This window comes from Podarcis muralis, chromosome 1 (assembly GCF_964188315.1).
Source record: "Podarcis muralis chromosome 1, rPodMur119.hap1.1, whole genome shotgun sequence".
In the NCBI taxonomy this organism is placed as follows: domain Eukaryota; kingdom Metazoa; phylum Chordata; class Lepidosauria; order Squamata; family Lacertidae; genus Podarcis; species Podarcis muralis.
In genome coordinates this window covers 81264984-81287676 of record NC_135655.1, presented here as the reverse complement: position 1 = coordinate 81287676, position 22693 = coordinate 81264984, and the positions used below count along the sequence as shown (strand labels likewise).

The following is a 22693-nucleotide window of genomic DNA, read 5'->3' as shown; positions in this document are numbered from 1 at the left end:
TGAAGGGGTCTGCCATGATCCTCAGCAATTTTCAAGTGGTCTGTGTTGCTATGATGATCACTGATGTTAATTATTATTATCTGAATGTTTCAACTAGTAGTTTTATAATGTATTTACTGGTTGTTGTTTTTTTGTTTTCCTCTTTTTGAAAATTGCTTTGAAGTTTTTTTTACAATCAAGCAGTATATAAATAGTATCAAGTAGATAAAATATGTTTTTGACATATTTGAATCTTTTAGCTTCCTAAAACTTCTTGGACAGGGACGGTTTTTATAATTATTATTGGTGAAGGCCTTTTATTTAATTTTTAAATGCATTTTAAAAAAGACTATATTGCATACTTATTTTTCACTCAATACACATAGACAGAACTTCAAATGTTCAGAAACAAACTTAAAAATAATAAATATTTTTAATAATGGGTAGTATTAATTCCAAACAAAAGGAGTAACATTTACATTAATGATTTTGTTTTGTTTTTCTTACATCGGGCGTTGGCCTTCTGCTTTGACAGTCAGTTTCTCTTTAAAGAGCTTTTTAAGGAAGCAGCTAAGCATTCCAGATCCTAGCATACCATACTGGGATTGTATGGATATTGCTTTCAGAGTTTGTGTTGAAAATACAGTAAAATGTTGCCATGTATCAAAAAAAAAAAGTCCTCCTTTATTTGTTGGGGAGGCGTGTTAGAAGAAAATGCAAAAACCCCTAATCCAAATACTTCAGCATGATGGTGTTTCCCAAGACAGCAGGATGGTAAGCTTGCAGAGTTTGTGATACTGTGCAGTTGCACCCTCTGGTGTCATTATGACAAAACCACAGATATTGTTGGGTCCATACTTGTGCGCAGATCCACATTTCATGACTTAACTGAGTGGATCACACTGGGACTGATGAAAGTTGCAGTCCAAAACATCTAAAGAACATCAGGTTGGCATAAACTGATTTAACAGTAGAGTACCTATTTAGCAGATGCAATGCACATTTTATTGAAATGTGTGAAGCCTACTAGAGCTTATCTACCAACAGTATCAGCAGTGACCCTTACAAGACAGTGCTAACTTGTGTCCTAGAACTTGCAACACCATTCACAGTGTCCACTGGATTTGGATAGTCTTCCTGGCATGCTTATTTTATATTTTGAACAGACCCCTTCTTTGCAGTCTGAAGTGGTACAGCCCAGGCATAGGTGGTGGAGGATACAAAGGGAAAATTGTCGAGCTGCAACTCGACATTCAAAGAAAAATCAGTCTCACACCTTATTAGGTTCCGAAATATGGCTGCTCCCTAGGGCTGATGCAGCACAGCTTTTATTGTGTGAAATCAGAAAGATACAAAAAATACAAGTCAAGCAATTTGTTCTAGCCAGCAGATAAAGACCTTGGTACTAGACCATGCGAGCGATCAGGCCATGCTACGTTAGCCAATCATATGGGACAGCACGAGCTGTTCACGCGCTGTTCATGCTCCAAGGATGCTTCTAGCTATGAGATCACCCTGTAACAATAAGAACTTTGCTCATGCCCTCCTGTACAAGCAATCATTTTCCCACATGTCCCCTTTTCTTGTTTATATTATTTAGAGGAAAAGAGGGACCATTAGTCCAAATCGTACACTTCATTGCCTAAGCGTCTACACTTTGCAACATAAATTCCTCTTGTAACCCCTGTGGTGGGCCGTGGTCGGTACCACCATGCAGTGCATTGGGAAATCAAAGAGGGTATGCATTGAATGCAACAACACACCATAATGAAGCCAGCAATACATGCAATTACAATCAATAATATTTTTCTTAACCATAATCCATTAGGTAACCAAGAAGACAACCACTCCCATGGATCAAAAACTTCAGGTGGATTCAAAGGATTATGGGCTATCATTTGTTCCATATGATCAATAGTAGCAGAGATATTGGTCGATTGATCAGTTATATACATGCAGCAATGAGAATAAATTAAGGCACAAATTCCACCTTTAGAAGCAAGGATCACATCTAAAGCGTAATGATGTTGAAGAACTACATTTCTTATTTCTGATATTTCTTTGTTAATCATTTTTAAAGCCAAAATGGTGGAATTAAACAAATTTTCTGTCCAGTTTGCCAATTTATGCAAATCACGGTAATTCATGGCTGCACCTAAAGAAGGCAGAAGGGACCTAGAAATGGCTGTCCCTGTATATTGAGAAATAGGTGATTGAACTTCCCTTCTGTTACGCAAACGAACCGCTGGGAGCTTATCTATTTTATACACCAAGGGTACTACTATACCTAACGTGCAGGTACCAGAAAAGGCAGAGGGGATTTCTTTGTAGGCATGTGTGCCACAAAATAACCATAAGTCAGATTGAAGCAAACATGTAGTTCTGCTGCTCTTTCTCATCCAGTCGAACCAAACATAAAAGTCTCTACACGCAGCTTGTTGTTCATAGGTCATGTAAGTTGTGACATTATTAATTAAAACCTTTGGTCTGCCACTCATGGTTGTAACATTAAGAAAACAAGAAGATCCATTAATGTATTCATATGTCCAATTACAATATGGATAATGACCTAAAAATTTTTTGCTACTGTGATTAAAATGAAAACAATGAGGCGCTATTTCAACAAGCGATAAAAACACAGGAGGTGAACTCGTACGATTGTCCTTCATATTATTGCTAATCTTATATGAAGCATTTACTGGAATACCACCACCAAAACAAGCTCAAAACTTTTAGAAGCTTTTCAAAATCATTTTTCTTAGTAGCTAAAAGGCAGTAGCAAAGCATATGCTGCTTGCTGTAACTAAAAAAAATAATTGCAACAAGGTAGAGAACAGAGCCCATTGTCTTCTCAGGCCTTGATAAAGAAACACACACAACCTGCCCTCTGTCCGGGAACCATGCCAAAGCACAAGAATGAAACAACTGGAACACACTGAAATCCCCTCACCCCCTCCCCTGCCAAGAGTCCACAATAGTTCCAAGACAGCTTTCTGTACATGCTCAGGGGAATACATCATAGGGCAGGAATCCTGAGGGAGGAGAAACAAAAATATCTGGGGGGTAAAATCCAAGCGATGCCAGTCCGGCGAGGGCATCCTTCAAAGCCAGGTTCATTTCCCAGACAAGAAGCAACAAAACTGTAACGATATTTGATGGTTGAAGTGGCTTCCCAGGGAAAAAGGGGGGCCAATGCGGTGGAGATGAAGATGGTCTTTCAACGTGCCAAGAAACACTAGAACAACTGTGGAAGGTGACTTTATCCAGGGCACATCAATATGGCGATGTCTCCAATTGCAGTGCAGGTTGAGATTAAGTGGGAGGTCCTCAGGAAATCAAGGGAGTTGGACCCTTCCACTGTGGATCTGGAAGCAACCTGTAAGACACTAAAGGACGCTGCAATATTTCTTCCTTCCAGAAATGAAGTTCAGCAGGCGTAAAATTCCTGTTGCCAAATAACCAGGGTGACCAATATGTGATCTAAGATGTGCTTCAGAAAATTGACAAGTCCTGGCCTGTATCAAAGATGGGGCACTTTGTGCTGGAGTGACATTGCTGTGCGGTAGATCTGCACTGCGCACGAAAATAGTCCACTTTGCCACATCCAAAGCAGGTTTTATCCTTTGCAGGATTCTGGGACACGGTGGAAGACAAAGCTGTGGCTAGCAGGCAAGCTTTATGTGTCTCAGTGTCCACTGACTGGCAGGCTTTAAGCACATCTGCAATGGCTATATTTGGCGTTGTCATCAAAGGGCGCAGCGCTTGCTTACAGTCCTCAAACGCAAGCTGGCGGACAATCAGTTCTTGGGCTGCTTCGTCCTGAACTTGCCGCTTAAGAGTGTTATCCAAGCGATCGACAAATTGTCCATAGGGCTTTGTAGGGCCCTGTCTGATGCTGCCACCGCTCTCATTCTTGTCATCAGGAACAGAGGACAAAGCTTCTTGGGCGGCAGCGGTGGTGGCTGCCCAATACATAGGATCAAGGGCCAACTGTTGGGCAATAGTAAGAAAATTGCCTTCGCCAGTTAAGCCATCAAGAACATCAGTTTGGTTCAGCATAATGGGAGCTGGGGGTGCAGGGCCATTGTCCTTGACAGAAGAATACAGTTCCTTTATGAATCTCAAATCAAACTGTTCGTGCCGGGCTGGGCCTCCCCCTGGCGCGGCAGGAGCAATCACAGGAAAAAGATTAGGAGTTGTAGAATCAAAAGCTAGCAACGGAGCAGCGGCACGGAGAGATTCTTGAAGAGGAGTAGTAGAAGCAGTGCCAAATGCCTTGGGCGGAGGAGGTGGAAGAGCGGGGGGTGCTGCAGAATTTGAAGAATGCAGGGGAGAGACAGGAGTAGGCGAAGGGAGAATGTCCGGCGGTTTAGGAGGTAGGTTTGAGGCAGGCAAAGCGGGAGCTGGGAGGGCGGGCGAAGAAGCTGTTGCAGCAGCCAGAAGAATGTTTGAAGGAGTTAAGCACGACATAGCTTTGTAGACGTTACCCCAGGCATGCAAAACCTTGACATCAATCTGAGGATGATTTTGAAAGAAGTGTCCAATTTTTTTCCAATCGTCTAACTCCCAATTTCCGTCCTGGGGAAACCAGGGACAGTGAGTGTCCAGGGCTTTTATAAGGGACTTAAGGTCAGCTTTCCGAACAGCAAGGTTGTTACTGGCCAAAAGGAATTTAAGGTCTTTAAAAAAAATTTTCTGTGGTGCAGAGAGAGACTTTCCCATGATTGCAAGAGTTGCAAAAAGAGCAGGGAGCACTTACCAGGGATCCTCGGAAGGATGAATGGCGCCTGAAGCCCTTGCCGGGCGAGGTAAGTGCTGATAAGTCCGTAACGTAGTCCAGAATCACATTCACACGGGAGCTCTCACCGGGGATCCACTACGTGGATGAACGACGCGTCTACAGCCCTGCCGGGCGAGGTGAGGCTGAACGTTGCAAAACAGCATGAAGTCCGAAAGAAATCACACGGGAGCACTCACCAGGGATCCACTACGTGGATGAACGACGTGTTGGTGAGTGCTGAATCATGAAAAACAACGTGAAGTCCGAAGGCAGTCACACGGGGTAGCAAGGGAGCACTCACCGGGATCCGAAGCGGATGAAAGACGCGTGGTGAGCGCTGAACGATGAGAAGCAACGTGAAATCCGAAGTCAGTCACACGGGGTACCAATTGTCGAGCTGCAACTCGACATTCAAAGAAAAATCAGTCTCACACCTTATTAGGTTCCGAAATATGGCTGCTCCCTAGGGCTGATGCAGCACAGCTTTTATTGTGTGAAATCAGAAAGATACAAAAAATACAAGTCAAGCAATTTGTTCTAGCCAGCAGATAAAGACCTTGGTACTAGACCATGCGAGCGATCAGGCCATGCTACGTTAGCCAATCATATGGGACAGCACGAGCTGTTCACGCGCTGTTCATGCTCCAAGGATGCTTCTAGCTATGAGATCACCCTGTAACAATAAGAACTTTGCTCATGCCCTCCTGTACAAGCAATCATTTTCCCACAGAAAATGAATGGGAGGTCAAATACACCATGTAGAAAAATTGGATGTGGGCCAGACTACATATCTCTGCAGTAGAGATCTACCTACAATTCTATGGGGGGGGGGGAGGACTCGGCAAACAGGTTTTCTAAATCAAGCCTTTTCTTCCTAAGCAAACACTGTGACAGGCACATTCAGGGTGAATGTAAGTCCCTATAAAGTTCTAAGAATGGTCATATGTTCAGATTACTTTTCACCACTCCCTGTCTCTGAACTCACAAGTTATATATACCCTGCAATTCATCTTCATGTGCCCTAAGTGAATGAGAACTGCAAAAGACCTTGGGTCTTGCTTTGTTCTGTACTTGTGAAACTAATTTGTTATTGAAGACTAAGATCAAAGCCAAGGTTGTCAAAATTACAGGCATCAGCTATTACGATCAGCAGTGCAGGCTCACTTTTATAGCAGCCTTGAAACTGTCTAGACTTCAGCGAGGGGAGCCCTGAACTGAGGAGTTTATGGATTTCAGCTGTTAAGTACTATTCCCTGTGTGGTCACAAATTTTTCTCCATAATTTGGTGCCAACATTTCACTCCCTCATAAGAACCTAAGAGGAACCTGCTGGAACAGGCCAATGGTCCATTTAGTCCAGCATCTTGTTCTCAGAGTGGCCAACCAGATGTCTCCAACCTTCCTGCTGCTTTTAAACATAATTTTTCAAACGGATAATGTTGCAGCACGATCTACGAGTCAGGTCACAAGTGTTGCAATCCACCCTGAGACCTGAGGATGAACAGTGGGTAATTAATAGTAATAATGCTTTGTGGACACTTTCAGGGGGTTGGTTGATTGAGCATTTCTCCCAGTTTGTTTTCAGGATGGTTGCAGGATCGCTTTCCTTACTGCAAAAAGAATTCTAAGCAGGCTTGTTGTGCAAGGACGCCAAACCCACTTTTTAATTGCTGTACCTGAATTTGCCAATATGTGATCGATTCTCACCTGGAAAATGACACTTCTCTGGAAGTACAACCTGGTTGAGGATTCCAGCCATTACATGCCATTCCCTCTCCCAACAGGGGTCATTTGTTACATTTATCGTGTCTCTTGCACCATGTGCTTCCCAGGTAGCCTCCCATGACATGTTGGGACAGCCCTATGGCAGCCAGGAAGTCCTGAGAAACCTGAGAGCCAACCGCCTTGGCATGGATGTTGAAGCCCCCCAGAACCAGCAATCTGGGAGTCTTCAACACCACTGCTGAGACCAGCTCTGTCAGCTCAGGCAGGGAGCCTGCTGGGCAGCGAGGCGGGAGGTAAACCAGTAGAATCATTCATCTGTCCCAGTTACCCCATGCCAGGGACATGCACTCTAGATCTCCCCTCAACTGGACAGAGAAAGTATTTCTTCACATGGTGCATAGTCAAACTATGAAACTCACTCACCCAGGAGACAGACCATTTCGTGGAGGAGAGGGCTACCAATCACTACTAGCCATGGTGGCTATGCTCTACCAGCAATGCTTCGGAATACCAGTTTATGGAAACCACCGGAGGAGAGAGTTCTCTTGTGTTCATGGTCTGCTCCTTGGTTTCCCACAGGCATTTGGTTGGCCACTATGAGAACAGGATACTGGATGAGATGGGCCATTGGCCTGATCCAGCAAGCTATTCCTATGTTCCTAAAAATGCTTTAAAGGAAAAGTCCAAAAAGTCTAAAAAATAAAGGTGAGGTCCTTGCAGCATTTACTTTTTTCAGACGGCTTCCTTCTAGACCTCTTTCTGAAATGCTTTAAGGTTGCAGTCTACATGCCAAGCCTACTCAGTGGTATGAGCTGGCATGCAAAGGATTACAGTGTGAGAGATGGAGCCATTTTAGTTGTGGACCTTTTCTTACATAGAAAAGGTGTAGGAAAAAGCATGAAAGCAACTTTTGTGACAAACTCCTTTGCATATTTTCTGTATTCGGGTTGTAGACGCAGTGGGAAGCCACAGGCTACGGCAGCTTCTCAGCACATTGTGACATGTGGTGTTATTACATGTGGACATTTAGTGTAAGCGCTCCATTTTTTCTTATAGAGAAGTGATTTTTGCAGGCTGGAAAATGTGTAGGAAAGGCCTCTCAGCAGCTGTATGCAGGACGGGCTGTGTTTATTTATTCATTTCACGACATTTTTATATCTCACTCGATTGTAATAAAACCTCAAAGCAGTTTACAGTTACTCAGGAACCACAGAATGGTGTTCTGAATATGCTTAGAAATATTATCTGCTTTACCATTACTTCACAACTTGTAGAACTGAGCTTCTTAGTTCATGGACATGCAGTAAAGTCATCACAAGTGTGTTCACTGCAGCCACGCAAGGTATCCAATTCTGGCCAGGTTGTGAACCAATGAGGTTCTGACCAAGGTGTGAGGAGAGTCATCTTACAGGGATGCAGCAGGTAGACATTAGTACAGTGGTATCTTGGTTCTCAAACTTACTCCGTTTCAGAAGTCCTTTCCAAAACCAAAGTGTTCCAAAACCAAGGCGTGCTTTCCCATAGAAAGTAATGCAAAATGGATTAATCCATTCCAGACTTTTAAAAACAACCCCGCAATTTAACATGAATTTTACTATCTAATGAGACCAATGATCCATAAAATGAAATGTACTGTACTACAATGTACTATAAAATAAAAAAGACAGTATTGTAAATGATAAAAATTAAAATTAAATTCTTTTTCTTACCTGCACTGATGATAGTCATTGTTTGAATGGGGGGCTTTTATCCATTTCCGCAGTCACACAACCAATCAATCAATCAATCAATCAATCAATCAGCAGCAGAACTGGGTTCCACACAGTCACAAAACCAAATTAACCGAAAAAGCCTCAAAAACAAAAACGCAAAATAAATAGCAAAAACAAAAGCGCCAAATACAGTGGTACCTTGGTTCTCGAACTTAATCCATTCCGGAAGTCCGTTTGACTTTCAAAATGTTCAAAAACCAAGGTGTGGCTTCTGATTGGTGCAGGCGCCCAGGAAACAATAGCTGACAGCTGCATTGGACGTCTGGCTTCCGAAAAACATTCAAAAACCGGAACACTTACTTCCAGGTTTTCAGTGTTTGGGAACCAAGGCGTTTGAGAACCAAGGTACCACTGTAGATGCCAAGTAGCAGAACAAACTCGGGCACTGCAGGACCTAGGAGAGCTCCTAGGATAAATGAGGCTGGTGAGCAGGCACTACCTCTACCAGGGAAACGGAACCTGTGGCCCTCTAGATGCTGTTGGACTACAATTCCCATCATCCCCAGCGAGTTGGGTCAATAGTCAAGGATGATGGGAGTCATATTCCAACAACATCAGGGCAGGGGTGCAAAAGCTCCTCAGCCTGGATTTCTACAATGATCAGAGTCCAGCTGCATGGCTGGCTTGGAGCCATGCCCTCTGGTGTCATTAGTTGGCTCCAGTGGGGTTCTCTCTTTAGAGATGTACAAGGGAGTGAAGGACCCTGAGTGAGCCAGTGATGTTGCAGAACTGCAGGTTTCAGTTCTGCACTTGAGAAATTTTGCTTAAAGTCAAGCCCCCCCCCCCCGGGTGGTCCAGAGACTGCTCTCCCTTAACATGGTCCTCCTCAGTTACATTCGAGGATTGCTGAGCCCCAGAAGCTGGGTCCACATCTGTATGCAAAGTGTCCAAGGACTGGTCAAAATGCCCCAGTTCTGACGCCTTTCCTCCCCCACAGCCTTGATTTTTGCACTGGGAAAGAAAGCACAGTATTGGTTGTGGTCTTATATTTTACTATTCTAGGGTGAGCTGTGCCATCTCCTGTAATCTTGGGAGCTCCAAGCTGGTTTTAGTAGGTTTTGGTTGTTTCAGATGTTATCATAAATATTTCGCATTGCTTTTAATATCATTTTTATTACTATGGGATTTTTTTGCTTCCAAATTACTGTTAATAAGCTTTTCATTCCTTGCCAGACTGGTTTACTCGCTAATGCTCCCTGTAATATGTTGGAAAGCATTTTAGTTAATTAGTGGGAATTAAGTCTGGAGGATTTTCACATAATTGATATGCACCAAGTATTCTGAGTCATAATGTGTTCTAAATCAGGGTTGCTTTTGATGATCCTAATATGTAAGTAGTTCCCTTTAGCACTATAGCCTAAAGTTGTATTCTTCTGCTACTTTATTATTTGCTGCCTGGGGCTGCCTTGGGAGGAAGGGTAGGATAGAAATTTAGGAAAGGCAGACAGAAAGTTAATTGCAAGATGTAAAAATAGATTGACTATGCTATACACCAGGGGTGGCTAACATATATGAACCCAGGGGCCACAATCACCCTTGGCCAAACCTGGGCAGAGGGGTGTGTGTGTGTGTGTGCGTGTGCACGTGTGCATGCGCCCACAAGGGAGGTTACATACAGGCAGTTAGAATGGCCAGGGCTTTTTCCAGGGGGAACTCAGGAACTCCGTTCCAGCACCTCTCAGGTGGGCACCATTGCCATCCTAAGAGAATGAGGAAGGTGTTCATGGTGAGTTCCAGCACCACTTTTTCTAGAAAAATAGCACTGGTCTGGCTAACTCACCCTCTCACTTGCATATTCCCTTTCTCACACAGAGAACACATGAAAGATTCACACTCATGCAGGTCACAAGCACACAGCGCCTACTATTCTCCACTCATCACATTATATGAGTGGCAGAGTGGGAGGGCACTTTAGACATACCTAGCCCTCTCAAGGGCAGGAGACAGTTCTGCCAGCTCATTACAATTCCCCCTGCCCCCATGCATAGCATCAATTGGATGGTGGTTGCGACATCACAAACTCTGCTCGCTCTCCTACTTCTCAGAACAGTTTTGCAACTCTAGAAGAACTGGTTTCCTTTTTTAAAAAGTTGGTGGTACAAGAATGTTTAGAGAATTTAGCAAGTATGTTTAGATAATTTAGCAAGTATGCAGCTCTTTAAGAAAGAAGAAGGTACACATTGTGCCCGAAGAATGGGGCAATATTGATGACTTTTGGAATCATTGGGGAAGTCCATTTTTTTGCGAAGACAATGAAAGATCTGTCTTGCCATGCTGGGGGGAAGCACCACAGTTGTGTTCAATGAATGTTTGAACTCGGCTGTAGCATTTCAAAATGCAATTGCCAATTCCTACCTGTGCCCATCCGGCATAGTTCTTGTACCATGACATTAAGAAAGTAGCTAAGCACTATGCGTATCTATTAAACTCCAGCTGCTTTCAGACAAGTGTGATTATGCCAATCTACAGACCAATGGGGATGATGCCAATCTACTGTTTGAGTCCTGCTAGGAACATGGGAAACTCCTTGATTATGAGTCACACTATTGGTGCATCTAGCTCAGTACTGTCAACACTGACTGGCAGCAGCTCTCCAGGGTTTCAGGCAGGAGTCTTTTCCCCAGGCCCACCTAGAGATGTCAAGGGTTGAACCTGGAACCTTCTGCATACAAAAGAGATGCTCTCCCTCTATCCTATGGCCCAACCCCAGACCCAGGGACTACATGTTCCAGCGTAAAATCTTCATGCTAGCTGGTGCCTCCTCAAACCCATAGCAAGAAACATTATGGTGGATAAGGGCTGCAAGCATGCGAGGGGAGCACCTTAAGTCAAAGAACAAGAATCTGTATCTTGAGCATAATTTAATGCCATCTTGTCAAGCCTTGTCAGGGAAATTCCCTTGGGTGTTCAAGTATGAAAGGTAAAGGTAAAGGGTAAAGGGACCCCTGACCATTAGGTCCAGTCGTGACCGACTCTGGGGTTGTGGTGCTCATCTCGCTTTACTGGCCAAGGGAGCCGGCGTACAGCCTCCGGGTCATGTGGCCAGCATGACTAAGCCGCTTCTGGCAAACCGGAGCAGCACACGGAAACTCCGTTTACCTTCCCGCCGGAGTGGTTCCTATTTATCTACTTGCACTTTGACGTGCTTTCGAACTGCTAGGTTGGCAGGAGCTGGGACCAAGCAACGGGAGCTCACCCCGTCACGGGGATTCGAAGCACCGACCTGCTGATCAGCAAGTCCTAGGCTCTGTGGTTTAACCCACAGCGCCACCCGCATCCTTTAGTATGAAAGCTCACACCCAATTCCCAGTGGGTCAGTTTTATTCAGCAGTGCATTACAGAATAGAGTTCAAAGCGTTCATCCCAATCAACCCAATACCCAGGAGCATAATGTGGGGAGGACCAGTGGGGCCCTGGCCCTGGGCGCAGATTTTGAGGAGGTGCTAGGGGGCGCAAAAAGGCGCCCCAGTGACAAGATACTTCATTAAGGCAGAGTCGTGAGGAGGCAAGTCAAGCTGCGCCCAGGACGGGCCTTCAGGACTGGGGCACTAGAGGCGTCTCCTTCTCCTCATGGCTGGTGAAGGGACACCCTCATTTGCCCCACCACTGGGACAGCTTGGATGGAGAGAGCCACCAACCAAGGAGAGGTGAGAGCCTCTGGCAGCTGTCCCCTCTTTTGTGAACAGCCCTCAGGTCCACCCTCCTTGAGGGACAGCTTCAAGCCTCTTTCTCCCTCTCCTCACTTCACCTCACTCGCTGACAGCTCAGATCACCGTGGCTCGGCCAGTGATGAGGGCTTGGGTTGGTGAGGCCACCCTCCATTCCTTGCTCCCCAGCACACGCACCCGGGACGCCGACTGCTACATCACTGCTAACACCTCACCATATCTCCTCCCACCACAGTCCTTGAAATGCAACTTATTCAACCTGTTTTTCACTGTACGTATCAGGAGCTTCCTTGCACTTTCAATGGAGTTGTTTTTAATTTTTAACAGTCAACTGTTGATTTCCTCCTTCACTGGTTATTACCAGTTTTGTGGTCAGGTTGCACTCTTGCAGCTGTGAAACTAGCCCCGCTGATAATGAGTTTAACAGAAATGCCACCTCAGCCTTTAGGGGGAGATCTTTTATGGGCCACACCAGAATGTCCCAAGGCTGGTTACAGCAATACCAAACACAGCATTAGAAAATAGTTTTAAACAAGTGACCATCACTGTTAGAGACAACCACAACTAAAACACAAGTTCTGTCTTCCAATATCCATGGTTCCCTGTTTTTTGGGGAAAAAGAGAGACGAATCTGGTTTGGAACCGATTATTATTCTGCCAGTTTTGCAGAGGACAATTGGCCTTGCATAGCAGTACACAGGGCTGGCCCACCCATGAGGCAAGGTGAGGTGGCTGCCTCAGGTGGCAAGATCCACAAGGCAAGCAGATCGGCCTTCCAAGGAATACATTGCTCATTGCTGCTGCTGCTGCTGCTGCCGCCGCCATGATAGCAGTGGTAGCTGCAGCACACTCCTTGGAGGCCAGATCTGCCATCTTCTCTGCAGCTCTTCACCCACAATGACCTCTTGGCAAATAGGAGGTGCTGCTGGTCTCCTCCCACTCTTGTTCCCAATGTAGATCTTTACCCCAATCCCTTCTTCCTGATGTAGCTCTTCACTCACCCCTTCTTCCCAGAGGCATAGCAAGGTCAGGTGGTACCCGGTGCCGAAAATTTTTTGTCACCTCCCCCCCATTGAAAATATTAAAAGAAGGAAAAATAAGATACTTATGGTTGCAAGTGTTATTTTCTGGTTTATTTATTTAACATTGTGAGCATAAGCACTTAAAAGCCCTACAGACTCAGTGGCCTCAATATCAGCCAGAAACAAATTTCTTCTAACCCACCACCCCATTGCTCTGTTCACCATCTAGCCCGATGGTTGAACTTTGCACACTATTTTGCAATAGGTAAGCCTAATAATGGAATTGCCCTAATAAGGATGTGTGTTTTCCTTATGGTTCGGTGCCACTCACTTTACTTTTACAATGCCTTTTAGAACAGGTGGCTAATCTGTGTCCCTCCAGGTGTTGCTGGACTACAACTCCCATCATTCCTATTGCCCATACTAGCTGGGACTAGTGGGGGGATGTAGTCCAGCACCATCTGGAGGGACACAGGCTAGCCCCCCAGCCCCCCGTTTGAAAGCTGTCCATGTAATGCACCATATCAGAAGCACAAATCCCTTTCAAGGGGCTATTTCCCTCTCCTCCCCCTCGTGTTTTTTCTCAGTATTTGCCCTGAACAACTCTGCAACTCAAATGCTTGCTCATTCTTTTGAGACATTTGTTTTTTGTTTTTTTTTTAAAAAATTTATTGGGTTTTCTGCTTTTATAGAAACAAAACACACACAAAAAAGAAACACAAGACAAAAACATGTATAAAGTCAGCAAATCCCCGTTTCATAACCTTGTTCCCTGACTTCCCCCCACCCCCCCTCGTGCATCCCAGTTCCCAAGATTATAACAGCAAGTTGGTGTTTCTCCTCTTAACCATCTTATTCATCTTATTGCGTCTTTTATAATAAAAAATTAATTTTCCTAAGTTGGACTTAAGTTCTCTTCCATCGATTTTTCATTTTATCTTAATTAAGAGTCATATTAACCAAACCTAAAAGTCTTAAGAGTTTTTAAGAATCTCCTCTTCCCTCCCTCCCATCCCCGGTTTTTGTCCCTTCCCAATAAAAATCCAAAGTCGAAATTCTCAGCCTGGGTTCCTCACGTCCGAGGCTTTCAAGTTTCTTTCAGTCCCTCTCCGCCTGTCTTGTTGGTAGTCCTTTATATCAATCGTCGAGTCTGGAAAAAATTCTTTCACCATCAAAATATATTCTCTTCCCACAAGGAGATTTGAAAGTAGCTGCTGAAAAATTTCCACAAAGCCTGTGTCTTGAAAGTCAGAGTCCAAACGGAGGCCCCAATCATATTTCTTTATTTTAAGTTCCTGTATTCCATATTGTCCCGGGGCCTCCTCCTTCTTCTTCTGTGTCTTTCGCAGACTTGTGGTAGATATGTTCCCAGAGTCTCCTTGCTTGTGTTCCACAGATGTCAGCTTTTGGTTGTTGCTTCCCAAGGTTACTTCCTCTTTTTCTTGTTGTTTAGTCTCTTCCACCTCTGTAGATATTGTTTCCCATTCAGCTGTGGATTCTTTCTCATTCAGGTCCTCAATACAAACAGCAGAGTTGCCTGTTCCCAAGGTCATAGTCACAAGTTGTTTATTCATGGCCAAGCTCTGCTCTTGTAAGATTCCCACCAATTGAAACATCCTTTCGATTTCCGCTAGTAACTTTCCTTCCACAGCCATTGTATCCATTGTAGTTTCACGAAGTTCCCCCTAGGGGGAATCTAGTTACTTATTAGACTTTTCTCCAACAGTCCTTTAACTTATTATTATTACTTTGTTTCCAACGATTTTAGCTCAATTATAACTCGTCTTAGTCCAGAGGAATCTTAGATAGCGATTTTTCCACTTTAAACCGCCCGTTTGACAGCTTTGACAGCTGTCAAACTCCGCAGCTCTTACACAGGCACAAAGGCAGGACGTTCCCGAGCCCGGGAGTGGGGGGTTGTTTAAAACAACAAGAAGGTTTCCAAAACTCCACTCTCCAGCCCAAAATTTCCTTTAGCTAAATCTTGAAAGATAATGTCCTTTTTAACTCACCCCACCAAGGGTAGGCTCTCCAGCTTAGCTCTTATGTCGTTGCTTAGATCGTCTGCAGGGGGGGGGTGCGGACTTCCTTTTAGCACACCCCCCGGTCGTCTCCAATTCAGGGTAAAACTTTTTTAAAGTCCCAATCTGTCTTACTCATGGGTGATTCTTTCAGTCCAAATTTTCAAGGAAGGAAGTCAGCGCTCTCTGGTCATGGCTCGCGGCTTCGCTCCACCGAGGTAGCGATCGACTCTCAGTGCCACGCCACCCCCGTATCCTCTCCGCAGCCTTTAAAAAGGCTCTTCGTGAATCAGGGGGGGCGCTTAAGGCACCCGCCGAGTCTTCAGTCCGCAGGCTTCCGCGCCTGCGGTTTCTAAGGGTCCCCGCGCCGGCGGCGCGACAAAGACCCGTCCTCGGTAGAGCCGATTCCCTCCGCAGCTCGGAGGGAATCCGCCATTTCCAGATCGCGTCAACCCGGAAGTCCCATTCTTTTGAGACATTTGAGTTAGTCCCAATAAAGCATTGTTCAACTATTGGGCTGTTGTTGTTTTAATTAAATAGACCATTTCAAAAAGAAACTGATGTTCTTAGGCTGCAGTTCTACAGCTGCTTTCCTGGGATGAATTCCCGTGGAACTCAGTGCAGCTTACTTCTAAGCAGACATGCAAAGAAGGACATAGTTTTTTAAGCACCGTCTCAGCAGCTCACTGAACAATGAGAAACAATTTTCATGCTAACGTGAATACATTCTTATATTAATTCTCTCCTGCGATGTTGATGTATGGATCTTAACTTGTGTTTCTTTGGGGTGGCAAGAGGCACTGATATATCTCTTGGCTTAATCAAACTGAGAACGCATCATCCAGCTTCTTGTTTGAAAGACGTGTTTGGTTTTTTATTATTATTATTATTATTAATAATAATAATAATAATAATAATAATAATAATAATAATAATAATAATTCCTGAATACCTGGCACACCTGGACCGCAGTAATCATATGGATATAGAAAAGCAGGGGGAAATGTCCTGGTAGCTTTATTGTAAATATCCCTGCTACGTAAGAATAGCCTTGCCTGATCAAACCAAAGGGTCCTGTTCTTCCCCCCTCTTGTCCATCTCCAGCTAAGGTAGGGTCATCCCTGGCTGGGTGTGTGTGTACCATTTTGTGGTTTGCCTCAGTGGCAAAATGTCTTGGGCCAGCTCTGGAAGGGGTGAAGTGTACTAATTCCTGGATTACACAGACCCTCTGATGTGTTGACTCTGCTGGGATAGTGTGGTTGTGAGATTAGGTAAGGGGAAAGAAACTGAACAAAAAACAAGCATTCCCCTGATTTGCATAGATCTAAAAAACGATTAAGAACTTCCTGAATCCGGTTCACTTTTTTAAAATTGCTCTTCTTGAAATACAGCTGGCCAGCCTATAAAACAGGTCCCATTCCTCTCCACAGTACAGAGCAACTTTGGACTTTCATGCCTTCGCTCCTTCTTGCAGAAATGGGAACTTGGACTACTCTCTGTGCCTTCCTTCTGATTGCCTTCATCCATGGTGAGTTTAGACTGATTTAGTGTTTTGAATAGGGAAAATAAGAATTTAAGGACTTTAAATAAATTGACAAGCTTGTTTACACCATGTACAGCTATCCTTAGCAAGTGTTAAGCACACATGCAAATTAGGTTAAAACTTGAAGATGATGTCAGTAATGATTGATTGCCCAAGAAAGTAATTAGGTGTTCATTTTCATTTGGATCCTGTGCATGCCTATCTGAAAGGAAGCTCCACAGAGTTCAGCAGTGCAATTGATTGGGGATGCATCCTGAAAACCTCTTAACTGTTGAATGCTTCTTTCTAACAATGGCAGGCCTATCACTCCACTGGTGGGCAACCTATTTGTTTTGTATTTGCTCTAATGGGCTGGTATATTTGTTCTCACCTTTCGGGAGAAATGTTTTTGAGCCAAACAGCGGCTCATAGCCAGAACAATATACCTTGTTCTTGTTTCTTGGAGGAAATCCAACAAAGGCTGCTGTGGGATGCTCTAAAGTACAGAATATCATGTCATCAGGGAGTGAGCTGGGCTAGATGGCATGTGGGATTCATTGGACTTGTGAATCAATAGCTCATAACTGACGTTTTTATACCATTTCTCTCCTGTGTGGAGCAATTCCTACAGTGCAAAGATTTTTAGCAGTTTGAGATAGCACTGACTTAGCACAGGGGCCTTCAGTCTCTCAGCCTACCATCTATAGCATGGGAAAAGATAATAGCAGACAGTGACCTATATTACAGCATTACCTCTAGTTCACACTCCCACCCCCTTGTGCTCAGTTACTGTCCCATCCTGATTTGGGAAGTTTGCCCACTGTGTCCGAACTGGGGAAATTATGCTTGAAACCTCTCCAAAGCTGTGGTTTCTAATTATCCTTTGAAGGCAAATTATGATTTGTCCAAAGCAGCAAGGGAAACAACTGGAGTATGAGAGATTTGTAGGCTTAGCACATTGAAAAGGAAGAATGGGGGGGGGGAGGGGTTGCCACGGGTATGTTTACAAACCAGGGAAAGTATGAATATTACATGCACAATGTGCACGCATGCACACACACACACACACACACGGCAACCAAGCACATGCAATGTAATCAGACAAATGCATGCTCACCTCCTCCCCACCAGCAATGGCACATTTCAGACAGGCAAGAGCACTCAGAGGTGGTGCAGGGATGCTCAGGTAAGGGATGTGGCTTAAGGGGCAGAGATTGCCTGGAGAGTCTCTAGGACTAGAAAGACAACTGGAGGGCTGCATTTGGTCTCCAGGGCTGAAGTTTTCCCATCGATGGGGTAGAAGATAGCAGAGCCATTTGGTTTACGGCCACCATGTTCATTAGTACCCATGCCTCTTTGTAAATGAAAAAAATAGGATTCTAGGAGTGTGCAAGAGTTTGAAATGCAGGGTGTCCAATTCATTCGACTTAACTTCTTAACTCCATCTTGGTTCCTTCTCTTTGCCTCAGGTACCTGTTCCCAAACATGCCTTTGTGCCCGTGGCTTTTGTGAGAGAGGCTGGGTGCAGTATCAGAATGCCTGCTATAAAGCTGTGACACAACCAATGACCTGGACCGATGCAGAGGCAAGTGACTGATGTGATGTCAAAGGGGACAGAAACAGACCAGTCACACGTCCTTGACTAGACCAGATTTGTAGGAGAAGTGGAGGCTGCTCTATTGAAAAACATATTGCAGAGGTCTTTGCTGTCCTTCTGGGGAAAATAAATAGTGATTACCTAGAAATACAATCGATTTGTCCACCACCCTTTTTATTTTTGGACATACTGTGGAAAACACAAAACTGAGGTCAGATTAAATACCAACACTTATTTTCTGCCAGGCAGACACACAACTATCTCTTTCCCCCTTGGCATATCACCTAGTGGCAATTACTTGTGTCATAATGATGCAATGCTCTGTCCCCCAGCTCTCCTTCGCCCCCCCCCCCCAAAGAGGACAGCCACTGATCTTTATCAGGGAGCAGGGAAATAGGTCACCACGTAGCCAAGCACTGCCACATATTAACAGAAATTAAGCAGGAGCAAAACAGGTACCATTCTCAGCCATGGATGTGCTCTGATGCCTTCACCCGACACTTCTCAATGAGATTTCCCCCATTGCTTTCCAAACCACAAAAAGTCTGTTTCTTCTTTCAAAGTTAATTTGTTTGCATTAGTGCATTTTAAAAAGGTAAAGGTAAAGGTACCCCTGCCCGTACGCGCCAGTCTTGACAGACTCTGGGGTTGTGCGCCCATCTCACTCAAGTGCATTTTAGTTCACTTTAATTGTGCACAACTCAATACATAGAATACAAATCTTTATTACAGTCATAGACCAGCATAAAAGGGTGGGATACAAAAATTTAAAATCTGAAAAGTGTTTGGAAAGCTAAAAGGTATTAAAACAGAAGGTGAATATAAAAGTCTGTAAGAATTTAAAAGAAGCTAAAAGAAGCTAAAAGAAGGGATAGGAGCACTGGGCGGGTGTGGAAGAGCATAAAAGACTTTAACTATTAATTTATAGAGCACTCTGATATGTTCATTAAATCTGGTTTGTGGCACAGGTCATCCTCCGACGAATTTTGAGTGCTGCTGTGCAGAATCTAGCAACATTGTATGTTGTCGCAGGATTGGTATCTGAGAGCAGCAGGGAGTTATAGAATTGCCCTGTGCGCCCTGGGTACTTATGAAGTAGTGGGGAAATCAGGCTATATACCTCAATTGATGGCATGCGCTTGAATCCCTCCAGCAGAAAGGTGACAGTCTCCAGAGGCAGTCCTAAACACAAAGAGCACCTCGATGCACATATACAAAGTGCAGGATTCCCCACACGCAAACACAAACACACACAGTCACAGCACCCTGACTTTAAACCACCCACCCAACTACCCACCTGCTACTGCTTTGCTGCCAGTTATTTTGCTCTGGGAGGAGCCTCCACTCGCTAAACAACCGAGTGCTGAATGATTTGCCCTTCACAAAAGCATCTGATTAAAAGGTGATAGTTGAAACCATGTGAATACATGACAGATCTGCACCAAAGCAGTGAAGGGCAAGCTTTTCTAACATCCTTAATTTGGGGGGCAAAATTAAAAACAGCAAAATGATAAACGGGAAGCATATTTTGATGAGAGCAAGAACAGTTGCAACCAGAGGAGCTCTATACTTCATTACAAAGCAGTTATACTAATGAAACACAGCTGTTCTACTTCATCAGATTGATCTGAAGTTTTTGTTGCTTCACCAGGTAACTTGGAGATCAGCATGTAGAGATTTTAATATATTAAGTGGGTTATGAATGCCTATAAATAAATAACAAATAACTTCTCTCTATGTCAAGTTTCAAACTAGAAAGTTTTCAAACTATAAATAATGGAAATTTTTGAGCTTTCTAATGGTACTGTGCTGAGATACGCCGTTCTTATGGTTGTGGGGAAATGTCTGAGAGTATTTAGACACCAACTGCATTGATTTTCAAACTCTGCTTAAAAGGGAGGCGTTGCACAGATATTTGGTTCTTGTGAAACAGACCTTTTTTTTGTAATTAAGCAGGAAGTGATTTATTTCCCTGTGCATTTTCCCCCAGATGGCTTGCCAGAGATATGACAGGGACTCTCACCTAGCCTCCATCCACAGCCCAGAAGAGAATGACTTCATTTTTCACCTGATGGGCAAGCCACTGGATTACACCAAAGGAAAGGCCTACTGGATTGGTGCTCATGACACTTTCAAGGTACACTATGCTGACTTAGCCATTCAGAATAGCCAATAAGTTCAGCTTAATTATATATATATTTATATACGCTGTTTGTGCTCCATATTGGGAGGGTTTTGCCCTGAGAGGTGGCATATATTTCCCCCCATTTTTCCATGGCTTTTTATAGGCCTAGTACAATATGTAATCTGTGTTTCTTTTTTTTCTTTGGAAGACTTAGCAAGCCTTTCTTCCTGTGAATGTTTTAGCTCAAGATTCTGTTGATCTTTTCTTAGGAAGGAGACTTTGTCTGGACAGATGGTTCCAAATTTGATTACCGGACGTTTCCTCCTTCACAGCCTGATGGACTGGCAGGCGAACACTACTTGGGATCCTGGGTTTTGCAAAATGGTGAAAAACAAACTCCCCTCCCCTGCAAAGCGCTTTTTTGGGAGGGATCAGGGATTTCCTTAGGCATGTGTGTGTCTCTGTGTGTGTGCTCATACACTGGTAACAAGGGTAATAAAATAGGAAGCAGACCCTGGGGTGTGTGTGTGAAAGAACCCACAGAAGCTGAGCAGACAAAACACGAGAGGAGAATATTTTGTTAATGACATCGTGAAGATGCCCTATAAAAAGTGAGTGAACTGTTCTAAAATAAATGTCCAGTATGGAAGCAGCCATGAATTCTCAGTAGTATTCTGTGGCTCCTCTGCTAGAAAACATGTGCTTCTTTGGGGGGGGGGGCTCCTGTAAGAGAGTCTCATATTTTAACTGTTTCATGGCAGGCTAGCATGATGCAGCAGTATGGATAATCAGCTGGGACCTAATCAAGTAACTCAGACCTTGGATCCATGCTTTGGAGTTGTTTGAGGCACTGACAACATTTGTGACTTGACCATTCCTCCTTCCCTCTGTCTCCCTCAGGATTTGTGACCTGGAATGACTATGCTGCTTCCTGGAAATTCCTATCTGTTTGCAAATACTCCTTGGGAAGTAGGTGAGAACTGGGTTCAATCTCTTTGGAAGTTTGATCTGCTCTTACTAGTCCAATGAACTTCTTGGGATGAGCACAGGGGAGCAAAACAGCTTCTAGCTAAAGTTCCTGCAGCACTGTTTCTCCAGTTAGGACAAGGGTCCCCAAACTGTGCTTCATTCAGGTGGTCCATGACATGCAACCCACCCTAGAACCTTAAATTAATCGTAACCAGCAAGAACAATAACTTTGGGGATTGTTTCTGTGTAAATATGTACAGGCTCTGGTTGCATACCAGGCTAAAGTCTGGTTGTCAGGCTCTCATGTTTTGACCATCATATGTCCTTCTTCCCTAAGCCACGGGTGCTGTGCATCAGAAGGATTCAGAAGGGGAGACTGATGTGAAATTGCTGGTGTGAAAAAAGGCAGAAGGTGGAATCCTGGGATGTTTCTTCTTCCTGTCACAACCTTAACTTGCTTCTTTGTTTCTTTGTTGAGCCTTGCAGCGTTATGCAAGGTCATTTCGAGATCAGAGCCCTGGCCAATGGCCTCCATACAACAGGGAGAAATTGAGTTGTAGTAATTGGAGACCTCTAAAGAAGAAGAAAAGGTTGCTGTCCAAATGAGCTTTTCCATTTGAGCCGTGATCAGGGACCTGTCAGTGCCCTCATTTTGCTGGACTCAAAACTCCTATCATCCTTGATGCCTGCTGACTGAGTCAGATGGGAGCTAAGAGTCCAGTAGAATTTGGGCGGCTACAGGTTGCCCATTGCTGTAGTAGCAGGAGCCTCAGTGTTAGCGCAGCACAACAGGCATACCCAGTGGGTGATTTGGGTCAGTAGAAGTGCTGCACCCTGTCGACCCTGTCACATACTGTTTTGTTTCTGCCAGTCCAAGAACATTTGGAAAGAACCAAATCCCCCACCTCGGAAAAAGAACAATTTCTTTCCTTTCTCTGTTTGCTTTCCATCTTTTCCTCTTGCCATTTTGAAATGTTCATCTTTCATCCATGTGCTCCCATCAAAAATCAACACTGTATAATGCCTATTCATTAAAGACCAACTCTTTTAGCACTGCTTTCTCTGAAAAGTTGTTTTCTGTAAATATGTACAGGGGGGGGGGGGAATGACAAAAGTGGAGCTGAGTTGAGCAACTTTGGGGGGAAGCGTAGCCAGGGAGGTGCAGGGGGCAGCAGCCCCCCCAATCAAGTAAATAAATAAAAATACTTAACTAACTGACCTACTGCATCACAGATAACTTGGTTCTGCCCCCCCCCCCATATAAAGCTCATAGGGGGAAGAGCTCTCATCTGAAAAGCTTAAAAGGTGAAATTAGTGGATGTTGTAGCCTTTTTAAGGACAAAACTTGGCATAAGAGGGTTGATCCACTTGCACACAAGATTTTGGTTTACCTGCAGAGTATGTGCATAATGTATCATATTACCGCTTTAGTCCTCTGCTATCTGTAGAGCCAATCTGCTTTTTGATTTCTTCACCTTGTATCCAAGCTGATGTTCTTCACCACACAAGGCACT

General features: G+C 44.2%; 2 protein-coding genes across 2 annotated transcripts; one reads left to right on the top strand and one right to left on the bottom strand.

Moving 5' to 3' along the window:
* Nucleotides 1-1293: 1293 nt before the first annotated feature.
* LOC144328683 (endogenous retrovirus group PABLB member 1 Env polyprotein-like) lies at nt 1294-5120 on the bottom strand. The gene has a single exon (XM_077932880.1). The coding sequence runs from the start codon at nt 2646-2648 to the stop codon at nt 1596-1598; it is 1053 nt and encodes a 350-aa protein (XP_077789006.1). The 5' UTR covers nt 2649-5120; the 3' UTR covers nt 1294-1595.
* An 11097-nt stretch (nt 5121-16217) lies between these two features.
* Nucleotides 16218-22234, top strand: LOC114601044 (C-type lectin Cal-like). The gene is made up of 6 exons (XM_028738053.2): nt 16218-16494; nt 17958-18073; nt 20076-20222; nt 20480-20594; nt 21111-21183; nt 21517-22234. Exons 1-6 carry the CDS (start codon nt 16419-16421, stop codon nt 21557-21559), a joined length of 570 nt encoding a protein of 189 aa, XP_028593886.2. The 5' UTR covers nt 16218-16418; the 3' UTR covers nt 21560-22234.
* The last annotated feature ends 459 nt before the right edge of the window (nt 22235-22693 follow it).

Excerpts from the sequence above, each read along its gene's own strand:
- LOC144328683 (XM_077932880.1), bottom strand. The coding sequence starts at position 2,648 with ATGAAGGACAATCGTACGAGTTCACCTCCTGTGTTTTTATCGCTTGTT.
- LOC114601044 (XM_028738053.2), top strand. The coding sequence starts at position 16,419 with ATGCCTTCGCTCCTTCTTGCAGAAATGGGAACTTGGACTACTCTCTGT. Across the intron at positions 16,495-17,957 it reads TCTGATTGCCTTCATCCATG|GTACCTGTTCCCAAACATGC; the intron begins GTGAGTTTAGAC and ends TCTTTGCCTCAG. Across the intron at positions 21,184-21,516 it reads AAATACTCCTTGGGAAGTAG|CCACGGGTGCTGTGCATCAG; the intron begins GTGAGAACTGGG and ends TTCTTCCCTAAG.